General features: G+C 39.7%; 1 protein-coding gene across 4 annotated transcripts in view; it reads right to left on the reverse strand.

Annotated features, from left to right (window-relative positions):
* Positions 1-23,952, reverse strand: part of SLC44A5 (solute carrier family 44 member 5) — a 531,948-nt gene that overhangs the window by 381,918 nt on the left and 126,078 nt on the right. For 2 of the 4 annotated variants that reach the window (XM_050805076.1, XM_050805067.1), the window contains exon 1: positions 14,571-18,406. The exons of 1 other annotated variant lie outside the window; for it this stretch is intronic. Coding sequence is in view for 1 of the 3 variants with exons in the window: in XM_050805084.1 (XP_050661041.1) it covers positions 19,471-19,504 (34 nt within the window). In the remaining 2 variants the exon portion in view is untranslated. Of the gene's footprint in view, positions 1-14,570; positions 18,407-19,470; positions 19,774-23,952 lie in introns of those variants that run through there. One more of the 4 variants, XM_050805084.1, reaches the window with a different exon arrangement.

Below are 23,952 nucleotides of genomic sequence, written 5' to 3' on the forward strand. Positions count from 1 at the left end.
CCAAAAAAAAAGTTGAAGTTGCACCAGACAGATTCACAGCTGAATTCTACCAAATGTACAAAGAAGAGCTGGTACCATTCCCACTGAAACTATTCCACAAAATTGCGAAAGGGAGAGTGACTCCTCTCTAACTCATTTTATGAGGCCAGCATCATCCTGATACCAAAACCTGGCAGAAACAAAACAGAAAAAGAAAACTTCAGGCCAATATCCTTGATGAACATCCATGCAAAAATCCTTAGCAAAATACGGTCAAACCAAATATATATATATATATATATATATATATATATATATATATATATATAGCCAGACATGGTGGCGCTTGCCTGTAGTCCCAGCTACTTGGGAGGCTGAAATGGGAGGATGGCTTGAGCCTGGGAGGTGGAGGTTGCACTGAGCCAAGATCATGCCACTGCACTTCGGCCTGGGCAATAGAGCCAGACTTTGTCTCAAAGAAAATGCCACAAAAAGAATAAAATACTAAGGAATAAACCTAATGGAGGGTGAAAGAGGTCTGTAAGTAGAACTACAAAACACTGCTCAAAGAAATCACAGATGACACAAACAAAAGGAAAATATTCCATGCTCATGGATAGAAAGAATCAATATTGTTAAAATGGCCATGCTGCCCAAAGCAACTTATAAATTCAATGCTAATCCTATTAAACTAACATTGATATTCTTCACTGAACTAGGAGAAAAATTTCAAAATTCATATAGAACCGAAAAAGAACCCAAATAGCCAAGGCAATCCTACACAAAAAGAGTAAAGCTGGAGGCACCATGCTACCCAATTTCAAACTATACTACAGGGCTATAGTAAGTAAAACACCATGGTACTATTACAAACACAGACACATAGACCAATGGAACAGAATAGAGAACCTAGAAATAAGACTTCACACCTACAACTATCTGATCTTCAGCAAACCTGACAAAAACAAGCAATGGAGAAAGTATTCCCTAAATGGTGCTGGGATAACTGGCTAGCCATATGCAGAAGATTGAAACTGGACCTCTTTCTCACACCATATACAAAAATTAACTCAAAGTGGATTAAAGGCTTAAATATAAAATCTAAAACTATAAAGTCCAGAAAGACAACATAAGCATTATCATTCAGAACATAGGCATGGGCAAAGATTTCATGATGAAGTAGCCAAAAGCAATTGCAATAAAAGAAAAAATTGACAAATGGGATCTAGTTAAACAAAAGAGCTTCTGCACAGAAAAAGAAACTATCAACAGAGTAAAAAGAAAACCTACAGAATAGGAGGAAATTTTTGCAACTATGCATCCAACAAAGGTCTAATATCCAGCATCTATAAGGAACTTAAACAAATTTACAAGAAAAAAACAACCCCATAAAAAAGTAGGCAAATGACATGAACAGACACTTTTCAAAAGAAGACATACATGCACCAAACAATCATATGAAAAAAAATCAGCATCACTGATTATTAGAGAAATGCAAATCAAAACTATAATCTCACACCAGTCAGAATGGCTATTATTAAGAAGTTAAAAAATAACAGATGCTGGCAAGGTTGTGGAGAAAAAGGAACACTTATATACCGTTGGTGGGAATGTAAATTAGTTCCACCATTGTGGACGACAGTGTGGCAATTCTTCAAAGAGCTAAACAGAGAGATAACATTTGACCCAGCAATCCCATTACTGGGTATATACCCAAAGGAATATAAATTGTTCTATTATAAAGACACATGTACACGTATGTTCACTGCAGCACTATTCACAATAGCAAAGACATGGAATCAACCTAAATTGCCATCAATGATAAACTGAATAAAGAAAATGTGGCACATATACACTATGGAATACTATGCAGCTATGAAAATGAACAAGATCATGTCCTTTGCAGGGACATGAATGGAGCTGGAGGCCATCATCCTTAACAAACTAACACAGGAACAGAAAACTAAATACTGAGTGTTCTCACTTATAAGTGGGAGCTAAATGATGAGAACACATGGACACATAGAGGGAAACAACACATACTGGGGCCTATTGAAGGGTGGAGGGTGGGAGGAGGGAGAGGATTAGGAAAATTAACTAATGGGTACTAGGCTTAATACCTGGGTGATGAAATAACCTGTACAACAAACCCCCATGACACAAGTTCACCTATGTAACAAACCTGCACATGTACCCCAAGTTTAAAATAAAAGTTAAGAAAGACTATTCATAAACAAATATATATATAGTGTTCTTTACACTGTTATATTTCCACAGAAAACTCAGTTAATTATGCCAATTACGCTAAATCAATGCAATTGAATATTACCAAACCATTTAAAATAAAATTATGAAAACATATAAAAATATAGAGAAAATATATTTTTGATTCATTCAATAAATATTCATTTAGTATCTGTGATGTGTCCAAAATTACACTTGACATTTTAGATTAAAGGATAAATTGTGCACAATCAAAATGCTTGCATTGCTCACAGCCTAGTAATGGGTATCTAGGAAGGAAGAGAAAGATTGGGAGCAATCCTAGGAAAGAGATGACAGTTTCTAGACAACTGGCTTGGAAATACAGCACTGTTTTTTCAAACATCAATGTGCAGGCTGACTGGCCTAAAACTAACTGATAGCATCATCAGAACAATTGTAGACAGATATGGACCAGAGTGACACTCTAACCTGGGATGGTAAGCCACTGACTGATTTGCGGTCAGGTTTTTGGTTCCTTTTGCTTCAGTGCAGAGGTAGGGCTGAAGACCCACATGAAGACTTAGAAAGGAGATAGATGTGTAAACTCTACATTTAAATTGATATATGAGCACTAACAGAGGTATATGAAAGATGTTATGGGAGCAATGAGAAGGAAGTGCTTAATTTGAAAGTGGTAGTCAGAGAAGATTGGGAATTTTACAGAGAAGTTGACATTTGTGCTTAATCTTGAAAAATAAATAGAAATTTTCAGAATTATACATGTGCACACACACACACACAAACCATCCAAAACAATAATATCATGAAGGCAGAGAAGCATAAAAGAATGTGTGTGGCCCCCAGTATTTAGTGTGGTAGGATCATTAAGATTAGGGTGTATGTGGGAAGTGGTGGGAAATGAACCTGGAAGGGTAATTATGGGTCAGATTCTAGACTTGGATGCTTTGCTACAGAATTTTGATTTTGTCTTTTGTAGCCAATGAAAAGTCATTATTGGATTTTAGGGATGAAATGACCAGAGTTGTCTTTCAGGAGTGTCATAAGTGCACGAGTTTCTTAATTGCAGTAGAGTAAAAAATAAATTGGAGAAAATCTAGGTCGAAAGCAAGGAGACTCCTTCATGCAGGGGTGGTCTAATCCATACCAGAAATGATGAACACTGACTCAGATCTGTGACAGCAGAGATAGAGAAAAGTAGATACTTAGGATCAATAGCAGTGACTGACTTTATCAGGTTGAGCAGAGCCTGGAAAGAGGATGTGAGGGGGAATACGGAGTCGAAGATTCTCAGCTTGTGCAAGCAGACAGATAAAGATGTCATTACATAAAAGTACAACTATGAAAATTATACATGAACCAAGACTAGATGGTAACCTACAAAAATAAAGGAAAAAATAAGTTTAGTTAGAACAGTAGGACCGCTTGTTTTCCAAAACTTTTTCAATGTCATATTGTGTTTCTGAAATTGTTTGGAGCTACATCTACTTTTAAATATTAACTCTGTAAATTATTAGTTTTATAGTTTTGAGCAGGTTATTTAACCTCTGTGAATTGTCTCACCCAAATATTTATTTATTTATTCATCTTGTTTCAAAAACTATTTTAAGTAGTTTATAAAAATAAATACAATTCAGCAAAAAGAAGTACAGTCATGTGCCACATAATGACATTTTAGTCAATGACAGACCACACGTAGAATAGTGGTCCCATAAGATGATGATATTGTAATTTTACTGTACCATTTTTCTGTTAAGATATACAAATATTTATCATTGTGTTACCATTGCGTAGAGTATTTAATACAGTAGTGCTCTGTGCAGATATATAGCCTAGGAGTGGAGCAATAGGCTCTACCATATAGCCTATTTATCTATATAACTAGATATGGCTACACCATCTAGGTTTCTGTAAGTACATTCTATAATTTTGCATGACAAAATTGCCTAACGACACATTTATTAGAATGTAGCCCCATAGTTAAGCAAATGCATGACTGTGTATAAAGAGAGACAAGGAGAAGAAAGAATAAGAATATGAGAAACAAAATTAATCAAGTGCATGACTTATGATGACATAACCTTGAGCAAGAAGTGAGCTCAACATTAGTTCTGAGACTTCCTGTCTACCTATAGTGGAAAACACAATGAGTTCCATGAGTCACATTGTTCATTTTGGCTAGCGACATTTCAGAGAAATTTATCCATTATATCCTCATAATACAGATTCTAAAAACAGTGATCAGCACAAGAAATAACATCCCTTGAGTTCATGTCATTTGCAGGGCCATGGGTGATGCTGGAAACCATCATTCTCAGCAAACTAACACAAGAATGGAAAACCAAACACCGCATGTTCTCACTCATAAGTGGGAGTTGATCAATGAGAACATATGGACACAGAGAGGGGAACACCACACACTGGGGCCTGTCAGGGGCTGGGGGGCTAGGAGAGGGATAGCATTAGGAGAAATACCTATGTAGGTGACGGGTTGATGGGTGCAGTAAACCACCATGGCACGTGTATACCTACATAACAAACCTGCGCATTCTGCACATGTACCCCAGAACTTAAAGTATAATAAAAAAGAGAGAGAAATAACATCCTAGAACTTAATACAATGTCAAGTTTCTCAATGCCAACCAATGTTGTAACAGGTAAGCACAAATCAGCAAAAGCACTTCTACAGGGACCAAAATAACACAAGCTGGGTAAAGAGCTATCTCAAGGTCTGGCTGATTCCAGGAAAAAGTTTTAGCATATTTAAAGCGATGAAAAGCTTGCATCTTTACTTAGAAAATCTCTCACAAATATCCCTTCCATAAAGATCACTCGAGGACATCATCTAACCACCTTCCCACCCCAAGTTGTTTTCCTAATGATTCCTGAGACATCGGTCTGACAATGACAGTTCTCAAAATTCTCAGCCTCAATACAAACAAAAACTCAATTTTCAGAAATACAAGATGCAGCATAAAAACTCATTAAGTAGGGCCAACTGAAGGAAGCCTGAACTCATGAAAATTCTGAATATTCAAAAGTTATTCCAGTCCCCTAAACAATTGGCTAAAGAAACTACTCATTAAACTCCCTCAGAGACTTGCTTTAGTAAATGATTATTTCCAATTAGTATACTTTTCTACCATTTACTGCTGTTAAAAATTTGAAAATGGGTTGTTTTCCCAAATTGGTTAAATAGGGTAAGTGCCTCTCTTGACCTCTATCAACTTATTTATAATGTATTATTTGCCTACTCTTCATTACACCTAAGGTATTAATTCAGGCAGTGAGAGTTTACAGAAGTTAAAACATAAGGAGCCTTGATCTTAGAATTAGTCAGGTGAAGGCTATGTCCTCCTTTTGACTTAGTAATGTTTCCATAAATTATTAAATACAAGTTGGTGTTTGTGAAGTGTGATAATTATTCAATGCAGTTTTCATAAAGTTCAAAAAATAATACGTATTAACATAAGACTTTCTGAGTGGTTAAGGATTGTGGAGGGATATATTCCAAAGCTGTTCTTTATAATCTCAAGCCTATCATACCTCATACAGTTAAGATATCCCTGGACACATCTATTTATGATTAAACATTTTTTAAAGAGCATAATTGTCCTCCTTTAGTCACCAATAATCTTTCACTAAAGCAAAGGTGTTAAATCAGCAGAATCAATGTCATTGCCATGGGTAAAGAATGTGATGACATTCTTGTACAGCCAAACAAAAGTGTGAATAAGAGGCTGAGATAAATAAGAAAAATGTGTTTTTCACTTTGAAAAAAAGTATTTCAAAGTGAAAGGTGCTGTTAATACTAGTTTGTGAAGCATAAATGTCCAGTAAGCAGCTTTTAGCTTTTTTGTTAAATTTTATGACTTTTGATATTTTTAAACTTGCATATACAAATGTATATAATCATAGGCTAAGCTTAAAATAAGTTTTGACTTTTTTGTAAGGCAAATCTAGAGTAGTAATACATTTTTAATAAAATGTACATTTATTTATTTATATTTAATTTGGGTTTGAGAGTTTTTTCAACTTTTATTTTAGATTCGGGGGTACATACACACATTGTTACCCGGGTATATTGTGTAATGATAAGGTTTGGAATACAGTTGATCCTGTCACCTAGGTACTGAGCATAGTACCCAATAGTTCATTTTTCAACCCTTTCTCCCCACCTCCCTCCCCACTCTAGTAGTCCCAGTATCAACTGTTGCCATCTTTATGTCTCTGAGTACCTATTGTTTAGCTCCCGCTTATAAGTGAGAACATGTGGTATCTGGTTTTCTGATACTGCATTAATTCATTTAGGATAATGGCTTCTAACTGCATCCATGTTGCTGCAAAGGAAATGACTTTGCTATTTTTATGACTATATATTATTCCATAGTGTATTTGTACCATATTTTTTTTACCCAATTCATGGTTAATGGGCACCTAGGTTGGTTCCATGTCTTTGCTATTGTGAATAGTGCTGCAATTAACTTGCGGGTGCATGTGTCTTTTTGGTAGAATTATTTGTTTTTTGGGATATATGTCCAGTAGTGGGATTGCTGGGTCAAGTGGTAGTTCTGTTTTAAGTTCTCTGAGAGACCTCCAAACTGCTTTCCATGGTGGCTGAACTAATTTACATTCCAACAGTGTATAAGCATTCCCATTTCTCTGCAGCCTCACCCAAATACTTTTAATTTTTAATAATAGCTATTCTGACTTATATGAGATGGTATCTCATTGGTGATTTCTGGTTTGCCTTTCTCTGATAATTAGTGATGTGGAGCATTTTTTCATGTTTTTTTGCCACTTGTATGTCTTTTTTTTTTTAATTGTATGTCTTCTTTTGAGAAATGTCCATTCATGTCTTTCTTTTGCCCATTTTTAATGGGGTTATTGGTGTTTTACTTGTTCAGTTGTTTAAGTTCCTTATAGATTCTAGGTATTAGACCACTGTCAGATGCATAGTTTGTGAACATTTTCTCCCACTCTGTAGGTTTTCTGTTTACTCTGTTGATAGTTTCTTTTGTTGTGCAAAAGCTACTTAGTTTAATTAGGTCTTGCTTGCAATTTTTGTTTTTGTTGCCATTGCTTTTGAAGACTTAGCCATAAATTTTTCACAAAGTCGAAGTCCAGAATGGTGTTTCCTATGTTTTCTTCTAAGATTCTTATAGTTTGAAGTCTTACATTTAATTCTTTAATCCATCTTGAGTTAATTTTTCTATATGATACAAGGTTGGGGTCCAGTTTCATTTTTCTGCATATAGATAGCCAGTTATCCAAGTACCATTTATTGAGTAGAGAGTCCTTTCCCCATTGCTGATTTTTGTTTACTTTGTTGAAGGTCAGCTCGCTATAGGAGTGCAGCTTTATTTCTGGGTTCTTTCCTCTGTTCCATTGGTCTATGTGTCTGTTTTTGTGCCAGTACCATGCTGTTTTGCTTACTGTAGACTTACAGTATAGTTTGACGTTGGGTAATGTGATGCTTCTGGCTTTGTTCTTTTTTCTTGGGATTACTTTGCCTATTTGGACTCTTTATTACTTCCATATGAATTTTAGAATACTTTTTTCCAATTCCGTGAAAAATGTCATTGGTAGCTTCATAGAAATAGCATTGAATCTGTAGATTGCTTTGGGAAGTTTGGTCATTTTAATATTCTTCCAATCAGTGATCATGGAATGTTTTTCCATTTGTTTCTGTCATCTATGATTTATTTCAGCAGCGTTTTGCAGTTTTCTTTGTAGAGACCTTTCACTTCCTTGGTTAGAGGAGAAACCAAGGGGTATGTGTGTGTGTGTAAATTAGGCTGTGTTCTTCAGTTGGCTCTCAGCTTGAACATTATTGATGTAAAGAAATGGTACTGATTTTTGTATACTGATTTTGTATACTGGCACTTTACTGAAGTCATTTTTCAGTTCCAAAATTCTTTGGCAGTCTTTACGGATTTCTAGGAGAGATAATTTGACTTCTTCTTTTCCTATCTGGATGCCTTTTCTTTCTTTCTCTTGCCTGATTGCTCTGGCTTGCACTTCCTGTACTGTGTTCAACAGTAATGGGAAAAGTGGGCATCCTTGTCTTGTTCCAGTTCTCAAGGAGAATGCTTCCTAAAATGTCAGTTTAAAAGCCTGATTTTTGTCTTTGACTTTGAACACTGAAACACAATCCCATGAACTAGAAAATTTACATTAAAACCTGACTTTTAAGTTTTTAAAGCATTAATTTAAAATTACTTCTTTTAAAACTGGATTTTTAATTTTTGATTCTACAAGAATATTTTCACTCAACAAGCACTTAGGACCAGTTCTGAGTTTCTTCAGAGCCTTTCTTAAAAGATAAAGCACATCTTGAAGGTAGAATTATTAAGAATGAGAAGGTGGAGAAAAAATAACATAACATAAAATAAAATAAAAAGAATGAGGCCGGGCGCAGTGGCTCACACCTGTAATCCCAGCACTTTGGGAGGCCAAGGCGGGCGGATCACGAGGTCAGGAAATAGAGACCACCCTGGCTAACACGGTGAAACCCCGTCTCTACTAAAAATACAAAAAATTAGCCGGGCGTGGTGGCGGGCTCTTGTAGTCCCAGCTACTCCGGAGGCTGAGGCAGGAGAATGGAGAATGGCGTGAACCCAGGAGGCGGAGCTTGCAGTGAGCCGAGATTGCGCCACTGCACTCCACTCTGGGTGACAGAGCGAGACTCCGTCCCCAACTCCCCCCAAAAAAATAAAATAAAATAAAAAGAATGGAGCTCTCATCCAAAATTCTAATGGCCCAAAAAACCTACAAAAAACGATGCCTGAGAGGCCACCCCTCCTTTCACATTAAAAAGCTATAGTGATTTGTAAAGCCAGAGCTTAACAAATCACCCTGTTCTTCATCCTTTCCTTCACTAAGTTGTCAGACAGATGCAGAATAGAAATCAGCAATGTGAAATTGTGGTTTCTCGACTGAATTAGGAATTTTTCACCATGATTTTAATGTTCCTCTGTCGTGGGCCCTAATGGGAAACTACCAAAAGTTATAAAACTCGGTTACACCATGGGAATCCACAGAAAGGGGTAAAGAGAAAGCAAAGGCAGAAAAGAAATGTCTTTATTTGGAACTCTCACAATTGATTAAAAAGGTGTGTCTCATCTAAACACAGAACAATGGGATAGGGAAAGCTGCTGCTTCTGGATCCCTTTTTCAGCAACCGCTTCCTAGTTTCTCTCTGAAGGGAAAGATGATGGGGCTAGCCCATAGTTTCCCAGCCTTGGCAACATTGACAATTTGCACTAGGTAATCTTTTGTTGTGAGGGGGTATGTCACAGAATGTTAGCAGCATCCCTGGTCTCTACCCACTGGATGTCACTAGCACCACTCCAGTCATGACAATCAAAATATCTCCAGACATTGTAAAATTGCAATGGTTGAGAAGCATTAGGCTAATCCCTGCACAAAATATTTCTAAATTTTTCTTTCGTTCTTTAAGATCCTTTCAGGTGAGGGAATGGACTGCCACAGTCAGCAACAAGATGACTGGCAAACTCTTGTCTCCTGGAAACTTTTTCCTACTATGGCATATTTTATTATTTTGTCAGCAAGTCCACTTCTATACCTCTCTTAATACTCCATTTAATATTTCTTAAAGATAATATATTTAAAGACATAAAAGATGATAAAAGAGAAACATCTTTAGAACTAGGCAGCATAAGACCATTCTACATTAATTTATCTTACCTCCACAGGAAACTGTCATAAAAAGCACCCAAAATTGAAAATAGTAAAAGAGAGGTTAAAACCCACCTCAAAACACAGATAGTAACACACAACAAGGAATAAAACCCACTATTATTCTTCTATCTTAAAAAAGCAAATCTTTTTTCAACTCCACAACTCCCATCCCCAGCCACGTCATCATTTCTTTGCTCCCTTTACAGCAAAACCCTTTAAAACAGTTGACTGTGCTGTCTTTAATTTTCCTCCTCTCCATTCTCTTAACCTACTTCATTCAAAGCATCATTGCCACCACTTCACCTGGACTGTCTTTATCAAGGTCCTCAGTGACTTTCATATTAATAAATAGAAAAGCCATTTCTCAACCCTGATCTTACTTTACCTATGGGCAGCATTTGACACTGTTGATTATTATTCGCCTCCTTGATACACTTTCTTCCTTGGTTCCAGGACCCCACACCCACTTCTTAGACACCAGTTGCTCTTTCTCAATCTCCTTTACTGACTCCTCCCCTTATCACTTATCTCTTAATAATGGAGTAGCCCTGGGCTCAGATCATTTCTCTCAATCTATACTCAATTCCCAGTGAGTCATCCAGTCTATAATCTTAAATACCACCGATGTTCTGATGACTTCCAAATTCATAAGATCAGCCCAAGTCTCTCTCCAAGACTCCAGACTCACATATCCAACTTTCTACTTGTCATCTTCACTTGTGTATCAAATAAATATTTCAAACCCAAATGTGTCCAAAACTAAACTTCTGATCCTTCCCCATAAACTTGCCCCTTCTACAATCTTCCAATATCAGTTGATGCCAATTTCACCTTCTCTTAGTTGTTTAGGTCAAAAACTGTGCATTAATCCATCACTCCTTTCTTTCTCTCATGTGAAGCATCCTGTTAGTTTTAAAATATATATAAGTTCTACCAGAAAAATATATTCAGTATCCTTCCATTTCTCCTGTTCTCCACTGCTTCTACCCTGATAGATGCCACTATCATCTCTCAACTGAATTTTTTTATAAGCATCTTTTTATTTTAAAATATTAATTGACAAATAAAGACTATGTGTTCAAAGTGCACAACATGATGATTTGGTATATGTACATATTGTGTAATAAATAATCATTACAACCAAATTAAATAACACATCTGACATAGTTTGGGCTGTGTCCCCACCCAAATCTCATTTTGAGTTGTAACTCCCATAATTCCCACATGTCATGGGAGGGACCCAGTGGGAGGTAATTGAATCAGGAGGGTGGGTCTTTCCTATGCTGCTCTCATGATAGTGAATAAGTCTCACAAGATCTGATGGTTTTATAAGGGGGAGTTCCCCTGCACATGCTCTCTTGCATGCTGCCGTGTAAGATGTGACTTTGTTCCTCATTCACCTTCTGCCATGATTGTAAGGCCTCCCCAGCCATGTGGAACTGTCAGTCAATTAAACCTCTTTCCTTTATAAGTTACCCAATCTTGGGTATGTCTTTATTAGCAGCACGAAAACTAATACAATATCCATCACTGTCTATGCTGTATATTAAGTCCCCAGAACTTGTCTTACAACTGTAAGTTTGTACCATTTGAATAGTATCTCCTCACTTCTTCCACTCCCCCAGCCTTTGGCAACCACCATTGTACTCACTGCTTCTATGAGTTCAACATTTTTAGATTCCACATATAAGTGAGATCATACAGTATTTTTCTTTTTGTGCCTGGTTGATTTCACTTAGTATAAAATCCTCCAGGTTTACCCATGTTGTTGTAAGTAAATAGCAAAAAAAAAAAAAAAAAAATCACCAAACAACCCAATTTAAAAATAGACAAAGGAACTGAAAAGATATTTTTCCAAAGAAAAAGATATGGAATCAACCTAAGTGTCTATCCATCTATACACAGATGAATGGATAAATGAAATGTGAGGGATGTGTGTGTGTGTACACAATGGAATATTATTCAGCCACCAAAAGAAGAAAATTTTTACAGAATTATTGCAAAAGGTTCCCTACTTGTCTTCCAGCTTCTCATTACCCCTATATATTGGCTCGATATTTTCAACACAGTCGCCATAGCAATTCTTTTAAAATGTAAGTCAGATCATATTTTTCCTCTGTTCAAAATCTGAACTGGTGCCACATTTCCCCAGAGTAAAAACCAAAGTCCTTAAAATTTTCTAAAAAGCTTAATATAATTTGGTCTTCCCTCATCTTTCTGACTTCCTTTTCTATTTCTATCCTCCTTGCTAATTCCACTTGGTCTTCTTTCTGCTAGTCAAACATACCAGGTATATTTTCACTGTAGGGTCTTTGCCCTGACTCTTCCTTCTTTCTGGAAGTCTCCTTCCCTTCCACTGTTTCACCTCCTTCAATATTACCTCTTTGATTGGTCCTACCCTATCAGTACTTGCAGTTGGCCCACCATCATCCCATGATTAGCAATCCAAATCCCCCTTACTATGCTTATTTGTTTTTTCTTTCTGTCATGGCACTTTTCAATTTTTAATATCAACAATGTATTTATGATTATTATTCATTGTTTGTCTTCCCTATCTACAGTGTAAACCTCATGAAGAATTCATTTTGCTCCCTGATTTATCCCAAGCATGCTTAGAATAGTGCCCAGTACATAGTAAGTGATTAACACTTATTGAATGAATAGAGAACTACATGAATGAATAAAATAGATTAATATCCTACTCTCAAGTAGAAGAGATGGCAACCTGCCTTTTTAAAATCCTCTTTCTCAGTCTCCTATTTATACATCAAAGGACCAGCTGGGCTGGGAGGAGGAAGGGATTCTTTGGTAAGGAGGAATAGATAAATACAGTTGGAAAGATTTTTATTTGAATATTTTAGGGTTTCATTTCTTTGGGTTTTTTCTTTTTTAATTGACAAGTAAAAATTTATATATTTATGGTGTACCACTTGATGTTTTGATATTTACACACATTGTGGAATGGCTAAATCAAGCTATTTAACATATTCATTATCTCACACTCTTATTTTTGATGGTGAGAATAAAAGATTATGGATTTTAAGAAACTGTCTGTCTTCTTAGTTTGGAGGACTGTGAAATCTTGTGCTGTTGGGAGATTTTAGGGCTTTTGTATTCTCTTTATCACTCTGATTTTTGGTTCGGTAGTGCTTCAATTTGGAAAGTACCTTCTAAACTAAGAGAACTAGAGGAGCCATGAATGAGTACTCAAAAAAGCAGAGGAGAAAGCAAGCTGCTACAAGAAACTCAAGGGAAACAACAAAAGAGAACTTCAGGGCTTCAGCCCAATTCACTAAATTAGGAAAGAGGTCTAAGATTCAAGATCAGTGTTGAAACTGGTAAAAAGATTACATTTCAGGATAGAGGTGCAAAAATAATGAACCACAGGTATATTCATTATCTAATGTTATGTAACATATTACCTCCAAATTTTAGTGGTTTCAGACAAAAGTAAGCATTTATTATCCCTTATGGTTTCTGTGATTCAGGAATCCAGACGCAGCTTGATTGGATAGCTCTGGACCAGGGCCAATCATAAAATTCAGTCAGATGTTGGCTGAAGCTAAAGTCATTCTGAAGGCTTGACTTGGTTGCAGGGTCAGTTCCCAAGATATATCACTCACATAACTAGCAAGTTGTTGTTGTTAGCAGGAGGCCTCAGTTCTTCCCACAAAGAGCTAAGATTCAAGAATTCTATGCAAGTCAAGAAATACACACACACACACACACACACACACACAGTGAATTCTGAATATAAATTAGGAACTGAGCTCTTCTTCTCTCTCCACACATATATACATATACATACATATACATATATATACATAGATATCCGGGAGAATTATTTATAGAGAGTAGTATTTCTACATCAGCTCCCTAGGCCAAGTAAGGTGACCCAATGGACTTCACTTTTCTAAAAAGTCCAGTTATACTTATGTATCTTCTCTTACTATTCATCAAAACACCGACAATATTTTGGGCTGAAATGTTGATAACATCTCTATGAATCTCTGCTTCAAAAAACAATCCAAGGAATTCTTGAGTATTTTTACAACATGGCATCTGGTTTCCCCAAAATGAGCAACATAAGAAAGCAAAGGACATAAAAGAACAAGGCAGAAACCATAGTGTATGTCTTTATGATGTAGTTTTCTGCTATACAGTACTGATCACATGATCAGCTGTGATTCATTTTGGGAGAGGAGTGTGATCAGGTGTGAATACCTGTAGGTAAGGATTCCTAGAGATGTTATCAACATCTCAGCCCAAAATATTGTTGGTATTTTGGTGAACAGTAAGAGAAGATACATAAGTATGACTGGACATTTTAGAAAAGTGAAGTGCACTGGGGCACCTCAGTTGGCCTAGGGAACTGATGTAGAAATACTACTCTCTTTAAATAATTCCCCAGGATGTCTATGAGTATATATGTATAAGTATGTGTATATATATACACACACACATGCACATGTAGAGAGAGGAAGAGCTCAGTTCCTAATTTATATTCAGACTTCACTATATATATACATATATATGTGTATATATATACACACACACACGTGTGTGTGTATTTCTTGAGTTGCATAGAATATGTATTTATGAATAATAAACTTGACCAATTTTCCTATACACATAGACTTCTTGCATTTAGCAGTGTCACTCACCTCTTACTCTATCATTTCTTCAATAGCTCCACCAACACTGAACCTTCTAACTCTAACATGCTATGATTCACTACTGTGGAAAAAAAAAGCTGATGTCATAAGCACATTGTGTTGCAGTATCACTAAGGGCCATACCCCATTCTTAGGTAACCCCTGAGATCCTACCAGCCTTGCTAGCCTCAGAGGAGTCGCTTGGAGTATAAAGAGGGAAAGGAGACTGAACAAAGTCCTGGAGCTACAGAAATTCTTAGTATATTTTTTCATTATTAATCTTTGGCAAAGAAGTAGAAAGTTTGGAGGTGGAAGTAGGCCATGGTTATCTTTAAAATAATCTATTATTATTTGTATCTTTCCTGAATATCATAGCACCTTCTTGTCACAAATGCTTAGGGTAAAGAAAATCACCCGACATACCCATATCCCTCTTACCAACATCTCTACAGTAAAATGGGACCCAAGAGCATCATTTCCTTAACTAGCTATCAAGCAACTACCTCCGACAAACAGCAGTTACCGTCAATATGTTCACACTATTTTCATTTGTGAGGTCTGTAATCCATCAGAAAAACCTAATGATGATTAAGTCAAATCGAAGAGACTTTGTAAACATCTGTATGCTTTTATTGTTACAAATGCTTCATTATTAAAAGATCAGTCAAAAGCATAAAGGTACCCTGGTTTAAACTTTTTCTGTGTTTGAATAAGAATGTTTCTCTTGGAACACTCTCATATCAGGCTTCCTCTTGGCAAAATCATGAACTGGCTGATGTTGTTTTAGAGGCTTTCTCATGTCCCCTTCCAAACGTCACTCTTCGCCTTCCATGGACCCCTTTCTGTTACCTAGGAGCCTCTCATGCTGCCTTCCACATTCCGCCTACTGTACAGTCATGTTCTGGACCCCTCAGAATCCCCCTCTACCATTACAGTATGTTTTTCCTAAGACACTTGCATTGAAAGGCTTGCCAGGGAAGCGACTAATCTTATCATCTTGTGCTAAATGTTAAATTAATCCTCATTCTCTCTAGAATTGTTTTCTAAGCAGGGATTCCTAGAGATGCTATCAACATCTCAGATTGAAATTGCATAAGTATTCTGGTGAATAGCAAGAAAAAATAACCTAAGTATAACTGGACCTTTTAGAAAAGTGAAGTCTATTGGGTCGCCTTAGTTGGCCTAGGGAGTTGATGTAGGAACATTCCTCTCCCTGAAATAATTTTCCAGGATAGGAATGTATCTCCAAATAGCAAGTGAATATCCAATGGCTTCCCATTGCACTTAAACTCTATATTCATTTTTGTTACCAAAAAGTCCTGGCTTCTCCTTACCTGTCTCTTCCTTACACACTACACCTCTTCCTTTTGTCTGTGAATGTGCCAAGCTACCACCTCATTTCTACCTTAAGGCCTGAAGAGTTATGTTCCAGTTCCTGGCATGCAACTTACTTTTCATCACTTGTTTCCTGACACAAATGTCACCTTTCCAGGCAATCTAAAGTAACCTCAAAATCACTTGCTCGCACATCACTTTATTTCTCCTGGTATTAATCACTATGTGAAATTTTCTGGTTCATGTATTTGTCACCTGCCTCTTCCAGGCCTCCTCCTACTTCATTGTCTATCATGTTCATCACTGTATCCCTAGTGTTTTGCACTATGTACCAGAATCTGGTACATATTCAGTGCTCAATAAATATGTGCTAAATGAACAAATGAATAGATTAACCCAAACATAAGCTTTACACTTAAGTAATCGAGTAAGAAGTCTTTGTTGTATTAACATCGGAAAAGGCAGGGGAGGGGGTGGTAATATCATTATAACCAGTGTAACCAACTTGCATTTATAAGACTTTTATTGATTATGAACTACAGCATTTTTTCATTAAAAACATTATCAATATTGGATTGTAAAATATTCCATTCGCCTTTCTGAAAAACTGTCCTTTTGATGAGATGTCACAAACGAATGCTAATGTCCCTTGAGAAATCCTGCCAACAGATCTTATTCTTCTATTAATGTTAAGAAACTGTATTTCTCTTTGGCCAATTTCTAGGCTTATGGATATGTAGTCTCTCTTGCTAGGACTTCAGAAGCCAATGAGCAACTTGCCTGTCACAAGATCCGACGAATGATCTCTCCCTGCATGCAGTGTAGCTAAGCAGAGAAGCAGCTCTTGTAAGAGAATAACCAACACAGCATGGAATATTGCTAAACCTACAGTGTTTTATCCAGCAAAGTTCACCCCAGTAGCCTGCCCCTGCCAATAAAGCCTAGATATTTTTTCTATCAGGCAGTCCCAGTTTAGTTGGTTGTAGCTTAGAAGCAGACATCTGAGAGCAGTTCAGCAAGCCTGCAGTCAGATGCTTTTGTAGAGTTCTCCTCTTAAAAGGCAAAATTGAGGCAAGTCAATAGATTACAACATTCTGGGTTTGCTTCTGTCATCTATCAAACATCACAATTCATCCTGCCTCGCTAAAGTGAAACTCCAAGGATTTGTTTTTAAAGGTGTCCTTCTTTCTGTGAAATACTAAATGAACTTGTTTTAAAAAACAAAAACAACTCAACACAAGTCGATAGGAGCTAAATAACATAACTTTTCCTTTAAGAAAAACATGTAGCATGAGAAAACCTTATTTTCAAAGTACTACATAAAATTCATTGAGACCACATGTCCTAGGAAAGCTTGATTATTAATCGTTCCAGAGAAACTGTTAACGCTTCACATTAACTGCTATTCTTCAATTATTTCACTATCAAAGTAAACTTATTGAAGAAAATACAAACAATTCCATACTGGCCTACAAAACAAAAACTTGTTGGTATTTTGAGGGGAGGGGGGAATAAAGGGGAGGTGTCTTTTTCATCAAATCTCTTATGTGAGCTCATTTCATTAATCTCCTCCGTATCTTTCAGTGCTTCTGCGAAGATTATTAATTTCAAGGGTGAGATTTTCTCTGGCTACCACGTACTGTAAAACTGTAAAATTTTTTCCACTCTTCATGGACCATTTACAATCTGCAAGGTTTGGGGTGGGAATGAAATGTATTTCTGCCAATGGATAGCCACATCAGCAGTGCTGAAAACCAATCCTTCTGTTTCACTTATCGTGCCATATGGCTCCATAAAAAAGGAGCGAACCAAAAGTGTAGCTCATACGCCTTGTCAATCTGGGTTTAGACTAATTATTTGATATCATGATAAAGAGAGGAAACTGTTTGTAGGTGAATATATTCTCTCTTCTTTCTTTACTCGTGTATCTCTATACCCATGCGCTAATTTACTGGGGGGTGGGGAGGGAATCAGAGGTTTAAGGCCCCTCTAATTTTACAGGAGCTACATTTGAAAAAAGGCATTGCAATAAAATTATCATACATAGTTTATAATTTCAACAACAAAAAATCCCAGGTGTTTTCATAGTAACGTCTTCTTAAGAATTCAAGATCACGATTTTAAACGCTTTCCAATAAGTGCTTTGAGTACTCCAGAGCAATTAAAAAGCAAGCTGACGCGTCAAGATAAAGTTGTGTCCCCCTAGTGACCTCTAGAGCGGAGCTAAGCTCCCACAAGCCAGACTTGGGAGGAAAAGCAAAAAGCATGCCAAAGCCTAGAGCGCTGCTGTAGTCCAAGCCAATGTATTCAGTAATACCCTTCACCTCTCAGCTCTCATCTGAGTTCCTGTCCTTTTTTATATAATCCCAAAGGCTCAGTAAGTGGCTGCCTCTCATGTCATTGGGCCCATTGTGTTGAAATCCAACTTCGAACGACGCCCCCTCCTCGCCACCATCCTCAGGTCCAGTTCCCCCGCGCACAGCTTTCCTCACCGTGCACGGAGCCCACTTCTACCTCTCCGCAGTGCTGCAGACAACCTCTCGGACTCTGCGAGTCCCCGAGCTAGAGCCTGGGAGCCGGCAAGCGGCTACCTTTGCGAGTCCGCGCTGCGGGCGCGGGCTGCTCGCACCTGCCCCCCGCGCGCGGGTTCTGAGAGTCCAGCGGACCCCTGGGCATGACGCCGCCCAGGAGGCTCCCTCCCGAGTCGCGCCCTGGACCACGCCGCAATGCCTCAAGTCACCCCAGCAACAAGCTCTTCCTTGTCCTCCCCGCCATCGCTTCTCCCCGCGAACTTTCCAACTTTGGAAACCCGGGTTCCAAAGGAGCAACAGGGAGACTGCTTAGCCGGAGCCACTGCCCGACTCGACAGGTTGGGGAGCAGGAAGTAGCCTGCAGGGACTTGGCCGGTAGCAAGTCCCCTTGACCGTGGGGAAAAGGAGAGGCAGCCAGCTCCAACCTCCTCCTGAGGATGGAGGTTGGGGAAATGGATGCAGAACTTGTCACCCTAGGGACGAAGGGGCGGAGGCAGGGGGGGATTGGAAGAAGAGAATAGAAGAGACCATGAAAAACTCTCTCTCTCTCTCTCTCTCTCTCTCTCTCTCTCTCTCTCTCTCTCACACACACACACACACACACACACACACACACACACACACACACTCACGAGAGAGAGAGAGAGAGAGAGAGAGAGAGAGAGAGAGAGAGAGAGAGAGAATATTGATTCCAGAAAGGACGAGACATTAGGAGCCGAGTCGCTTCTCTCCCCACTGCCCAGAGGCGAGGAGGTGCAACAGATAGATACCCAAGCTCGCGGAGTAGCAAAGGGGTGGGGTGAGAGAGGAGTCTCCAGGTTTCCCCAGGAAGCAAAAGGGGCACAAACTCCTGTCAGAGTGTCCCTGGAGGCCAGGGGAGGTGCAGCAGCGCCGCGGCTCCCCTCACCCCCCGCGGACACAGCAAACTCTTCCCCGGCAGGAGCCTTCCACTTGGCCGCGCCTGGATGTAAACAGGCCGGCTCGAGGGGCAGGCGGCGGGTGAGAGAGGGGAGGCGGCGAGGGGAGGAGGGAGCGGGACTCACCCTTGATGCTGGGGGGCTTTCTCTTCTTGGCCATCTTCTGCCCCCTTCCCTCCCCCGGACCCCCTACGCGCTTCCTCCGGCTGCCGCGCAGCTCCCAGGCGAGCCCTCGCCACCGCTCTCAGCTCAGCGAGCTCTTTGTTGCTGTGATGGCATCTGCGAGGCAGCAGCGCGGCCGGGCTGCGCGCTCGGCTCGGCTCGGCTGGGGCGGGCGCCGCCGCCCCTCTGCTCTCGGCCGCGCCGCTGGCCCCCAGCTCGCGCTGCTGTGGACGCGGTGGCTGCGGCGGCGGCGTCTGCTGTGCTGCTTCTGCTGCTGGAGGGGGCAGCGCTGGGTCCCCGGAGCGCCCGCCCAGCGCTGACCTCCCCCTTCCCCACACCCTCCCTCCCCCACGCCCCCACCCCCGGGGTCCCGTCTGAGCCGCCAGCCCCCATCCAACCGGAGACGGCGCCGTCATCCAGCAGCCGCTACTGGGAAAGACGACGGTGGCGGCGGCAGGGAGCTGCTGGGGGGCGCGGAGAGACCGCGGCCATCTGGGGCCGGGGAGGAGAAAGCCAGGCAGAGTCTGATGGAGTCTGCATCCCGCCTGCCTTCCTCTGGGCCTTCCAAGCCCCCTCTCAAAAGGCCAGGACGCGCTGGGCCCGCGAAAGATACCCGTCTTCACAGGCCAACCAGAACTCCGGCCACCTGCGGAAGGACGGCACTGTCCCTCGCGACCCGGCCGCGGAGCCGACCTCCTCCGCAGCCTCCTCGAGGATAGTGAGCCCGAATTCCACGCGGGTGATGAGCCCCGAAGCGCGTGGTTGCCTCTGCTCCTCCCGAACCGAGAAGGAAAGAGGGGAGAGGGAAACAGGAGGCTGATGGAGGGGAGAGAAATGGAATTCCAGAGGTAGCCCACTGGCAAACACCCGCAAGATGGCTTTGTTGTGGCCCTGAAGCTCTTAATAGTGAGGGCCCAGGATAATTCCCTTGGGGCTGTGGGAAAGAGGAAAGTTAGTTCACGCTCTCAGGTGTTGGAGGAATTGGGAGCTGGAGGTGTGATTTCTTGGCCTCCAGCAGAAACTTTGTTCCAGTGGCTAGGTTCTTTCTCCCTCTGACTGGTGGTTTGCTTTGGAAAGTTCTCATTTTCCTGGAGGAGCTGTTCTACCCTCGCGTGCTGATAAGGGATGAAAGGAAGTCCTGCCGGCGTCCCAGGACTGCAAGGGCAGGCGAAAGTTTAAGAATGTAAAGGAGTAGCGGATCTTAAAAAGAATGGCTTAAAGAGTAGGGTAGGGAGGGGTTACCAGGGTGCACTACTGTAGGGAGAGAATACAATATCGAATTTCTTTTGTATGCTGCAGGTGAGATTACCACCGAAACGCACTTCCTAATTCGCAGTGACCTTCTTAACATTTCTCCTTTCCTCCTCCTAGGTTAGTACAGTTCCCAACCCAATCTGATTGTCTAAACATTCAGTGAGTTAATTCAATATATCCATCCAGAAGTTGCCCCAGTACTAATGTGGTGCAGCAGAAAGAACGGTGAAGTCAAAAACCCCAATAGTGAATTCTGGCCCTGTAACTTTGTAGCTCTGAGAATTTGAACAACTCACTCAGTCTCTCTGCTCTTCTGTGTTCTGATATATACAGCATCATCTCAAAAATTTCTTCCAGCTCCTGAGATATTAGTCACAAAATCATCACAAGTTTTTTTTTCAACCTTTCTAAATATAGCTTCATATAATGTAATATATTGAAGTAAATAATCTAGAAACATGCGAAATGACCAATTCCTCTCGCAATGAAGATATGCATCAAAAATAAAAAACAAAGAACATGTTTATTTTAATAAGCAAAACAGGCCCATTCTCAGACTTATGATCAGAAATAAGACTGACCCAAAGTTTTTCTTTTCCAAACAACTGCCTCTTAATTAAAAACTACTCTTCCAGGTCTTCAAATGTTTACTGTGTACAAATATTAGAGTTTGTAAATATTTTTAGTCCATTTTATGTGCTCATATTTTATCACCAACTACTAATTATTGCCTATATTAGAATAATGTTTTTCTGTGTATTCATTACTTTCACATACTTTATTTCATTTAATCATGACTGTATCACCCATGAGTTGAAAAGCAGGTCCAGTCTTCTAGGTTTTATGGACAGTGAAATGGGATTCGTGGAGGTATGATAACTTGCCCACAGATTCACTGTAACTCTTTTAACTCAGTAGCCAGCTGTCTCCATGACACTAGCTGCCTATGTGAAATAGAATATTTCTGCTTCAGACCAGGAATGGTTTCCTTTTTCTAATTCATTCCTTCCACAGTGTCAGTACTATTCTCAACAGAGGAGACTCAAATTTAGTTGACTAGTTAGGACTATTTTTGGTACACGGATATGACTAATATGTTTTTACACTGGTAGCACTTCAAAGTGTCCTTACATGCATTATCTCAATTAAGGTCATGACAATCACATAAGAGCATCAAAAGAGGTTTATTTAGCCCTGTTGAACAGATGAGGAAACTGAGACCAAAAGACATCAAGGCCACAACTAACCAGGCCCTGGATTTCCAGGACAAGTGTTTCCACTGTAGCCCACACTGTGTGTTTTTGTTCAAGGGTTGCAATTAGAATGACTGCAGGGAACAGTAAGACAGAATACATGATACCATCAGTATAAATATATAGTCATGCATTGCTTAACAACAGAAATACATTCTGAGAAATGTGTTTTTAGGTGACTTCATCCTCGTGCAAACATCATAAAGTATACTTAAACAAACATACATGGTATAGCCTACTACACACTTAGGCTATATGTTATAACCCATTGCTCCTCGGCTACAAACCTGTACAACATGCTACTATGCCGAATATTATAGGCAATTGTAAAACAATGCTAAGTATTTGTGTATCCAAACATATCCAAACACAGTAAAGGTGCCATAAGAGGCCGGGCACAGTGGCTCAGCCTGTAATCCCAGCACTTTGGGAGGCTGAGATGGGTGGATCACCTGTAGTCAGGAGTTCACGACCAGCTTGGCCAACACAGTGAAACCCCGTCTCTGTGAAAAATACAAAAATTAACTGGATGTGGTGGCAGGTACCTGTAATCCCAGTTACTTGGGAGGCTGAGACAGGAGAATTGCTTGAACCCGGGATGTGGAGGTTGCAGTGGGCAGAGACTGCACCATTGCACTCCAGTCTGGGCAACAAGAGTGAAACTCTGTCTCAAAAAAAAGAAAGGAAGGAAGGAAGGAAGAAGGAAGGAAAGGGGGAGGGAGGAAAGCAGAAAGGAAGGGGGGAGGGAGGGAGGGGGGAGGGAGGGAGGGAAGAAAGAAAGAAAGAAAGAAAGAAAGAAAGAAAGAAAGAAAGAAAGAAAGAAAGAAAGAAAGAAAGAAAGAAAGAAAGAAAGAGAAAGAAAGAAAGAAAAAAGAAAGAAAGAAAGAAAGAAAGAAAGAAAGAAAGAAAGAAAGAAAGAAAGAAAGAAAGAAAGAAAGGAAGGAAGGAAGGAAGGAAGGAAGGAAGGAAGGAAGGAAGGAAGGAAGGAAGGAAGGAAGGAAGGAAGGGAGGGAGGGAAAGAGAGAGAGAAAGAAAGAAAGGAAAAGAAAAGAAAGGAAGAAAGGAAGGAAGGAAGGAGGGAGAGAGGGAGGAAGGGAGAAAGGGAAGGAGGGAGGGAGAGAAAGAAAGAAAGAAGGAAAGAAAGAAAAGAAAGAAAGAAGGAAGGAATGAAGGGAAAGAAAGAAAGAAAGAGAAAGAAGGAAAGAAAGAAAGAAAGAAAGAGAAAGAAAGAAAGAAAAAAAGAAAGAAAGAAAGAGAAAGAAAGAAAGAGAGGGAGGGAGGGAGGAAAGGAAGGAAGGAAAGGAGAGAAAAGAAAAGGGGAGAGAAAGAAAGAAAAAGAAAAGAAAAGAAAGGGTGCTGTAAAAACGCAGTATTACGAATTTTTGGGACCACTGTCATATATTCGGTCCATTATTGAGCAAGGGAAGGGTTGTACTTGAGCAAGGGAAGGGGACCGTAGAGAACTGCGAGAGCGTGTACCACTCACTAGTCAGCTGCAGGATGCCTTGTGGGAATGAAAACCTTGGGGCTGTAAGAATTTTGATTTTTCAGGAGTCAGAAATCAAAATTTTCTTGTAAAATATTCTTTGTGATGTTGGTGAATACATTAAAAAACAAAAACACAAACACAGAAAAGGGTAGGCCTAACAGAACACATCTGCCAATAACACATAGACTATGAGCTATGTGTCCATGTGTCCAGTTTTAAATTTCATCAATTGCTTTTTACCCCCAGACAGCAAGGGCTGAACCAAATCCTTGAGTATGGTTCTAATTCTGATGGCATCTGATGTCCCCAGAATTAGAGATTACCAAGGCCTTGGGTGCAATTAATTATGATTTATAAAAATGATTTGTGGGATAGGTGTTTCTAAATTTCTGGCTATTCTTTATTGTTATTATTATACTTTTAAGTTCTGGGGTACATGTGCAGAATGTG

This window comes from Macaca thibetana, chromosome 1, assembly GCF_024542745.1.
Source record: "Macaca thibetana thibetana isolate TM-01 chromosome 1, ASM2454274v1, whole genome shotgun sequence".
In the NCBI taxonomy this organism is placed as follows: domain Eukaryota; kingdom Metazoa; phylum Chordata; class Mammalia; order Primates; family Cercopithecidae; genus Macaca; species Macaca thibetana.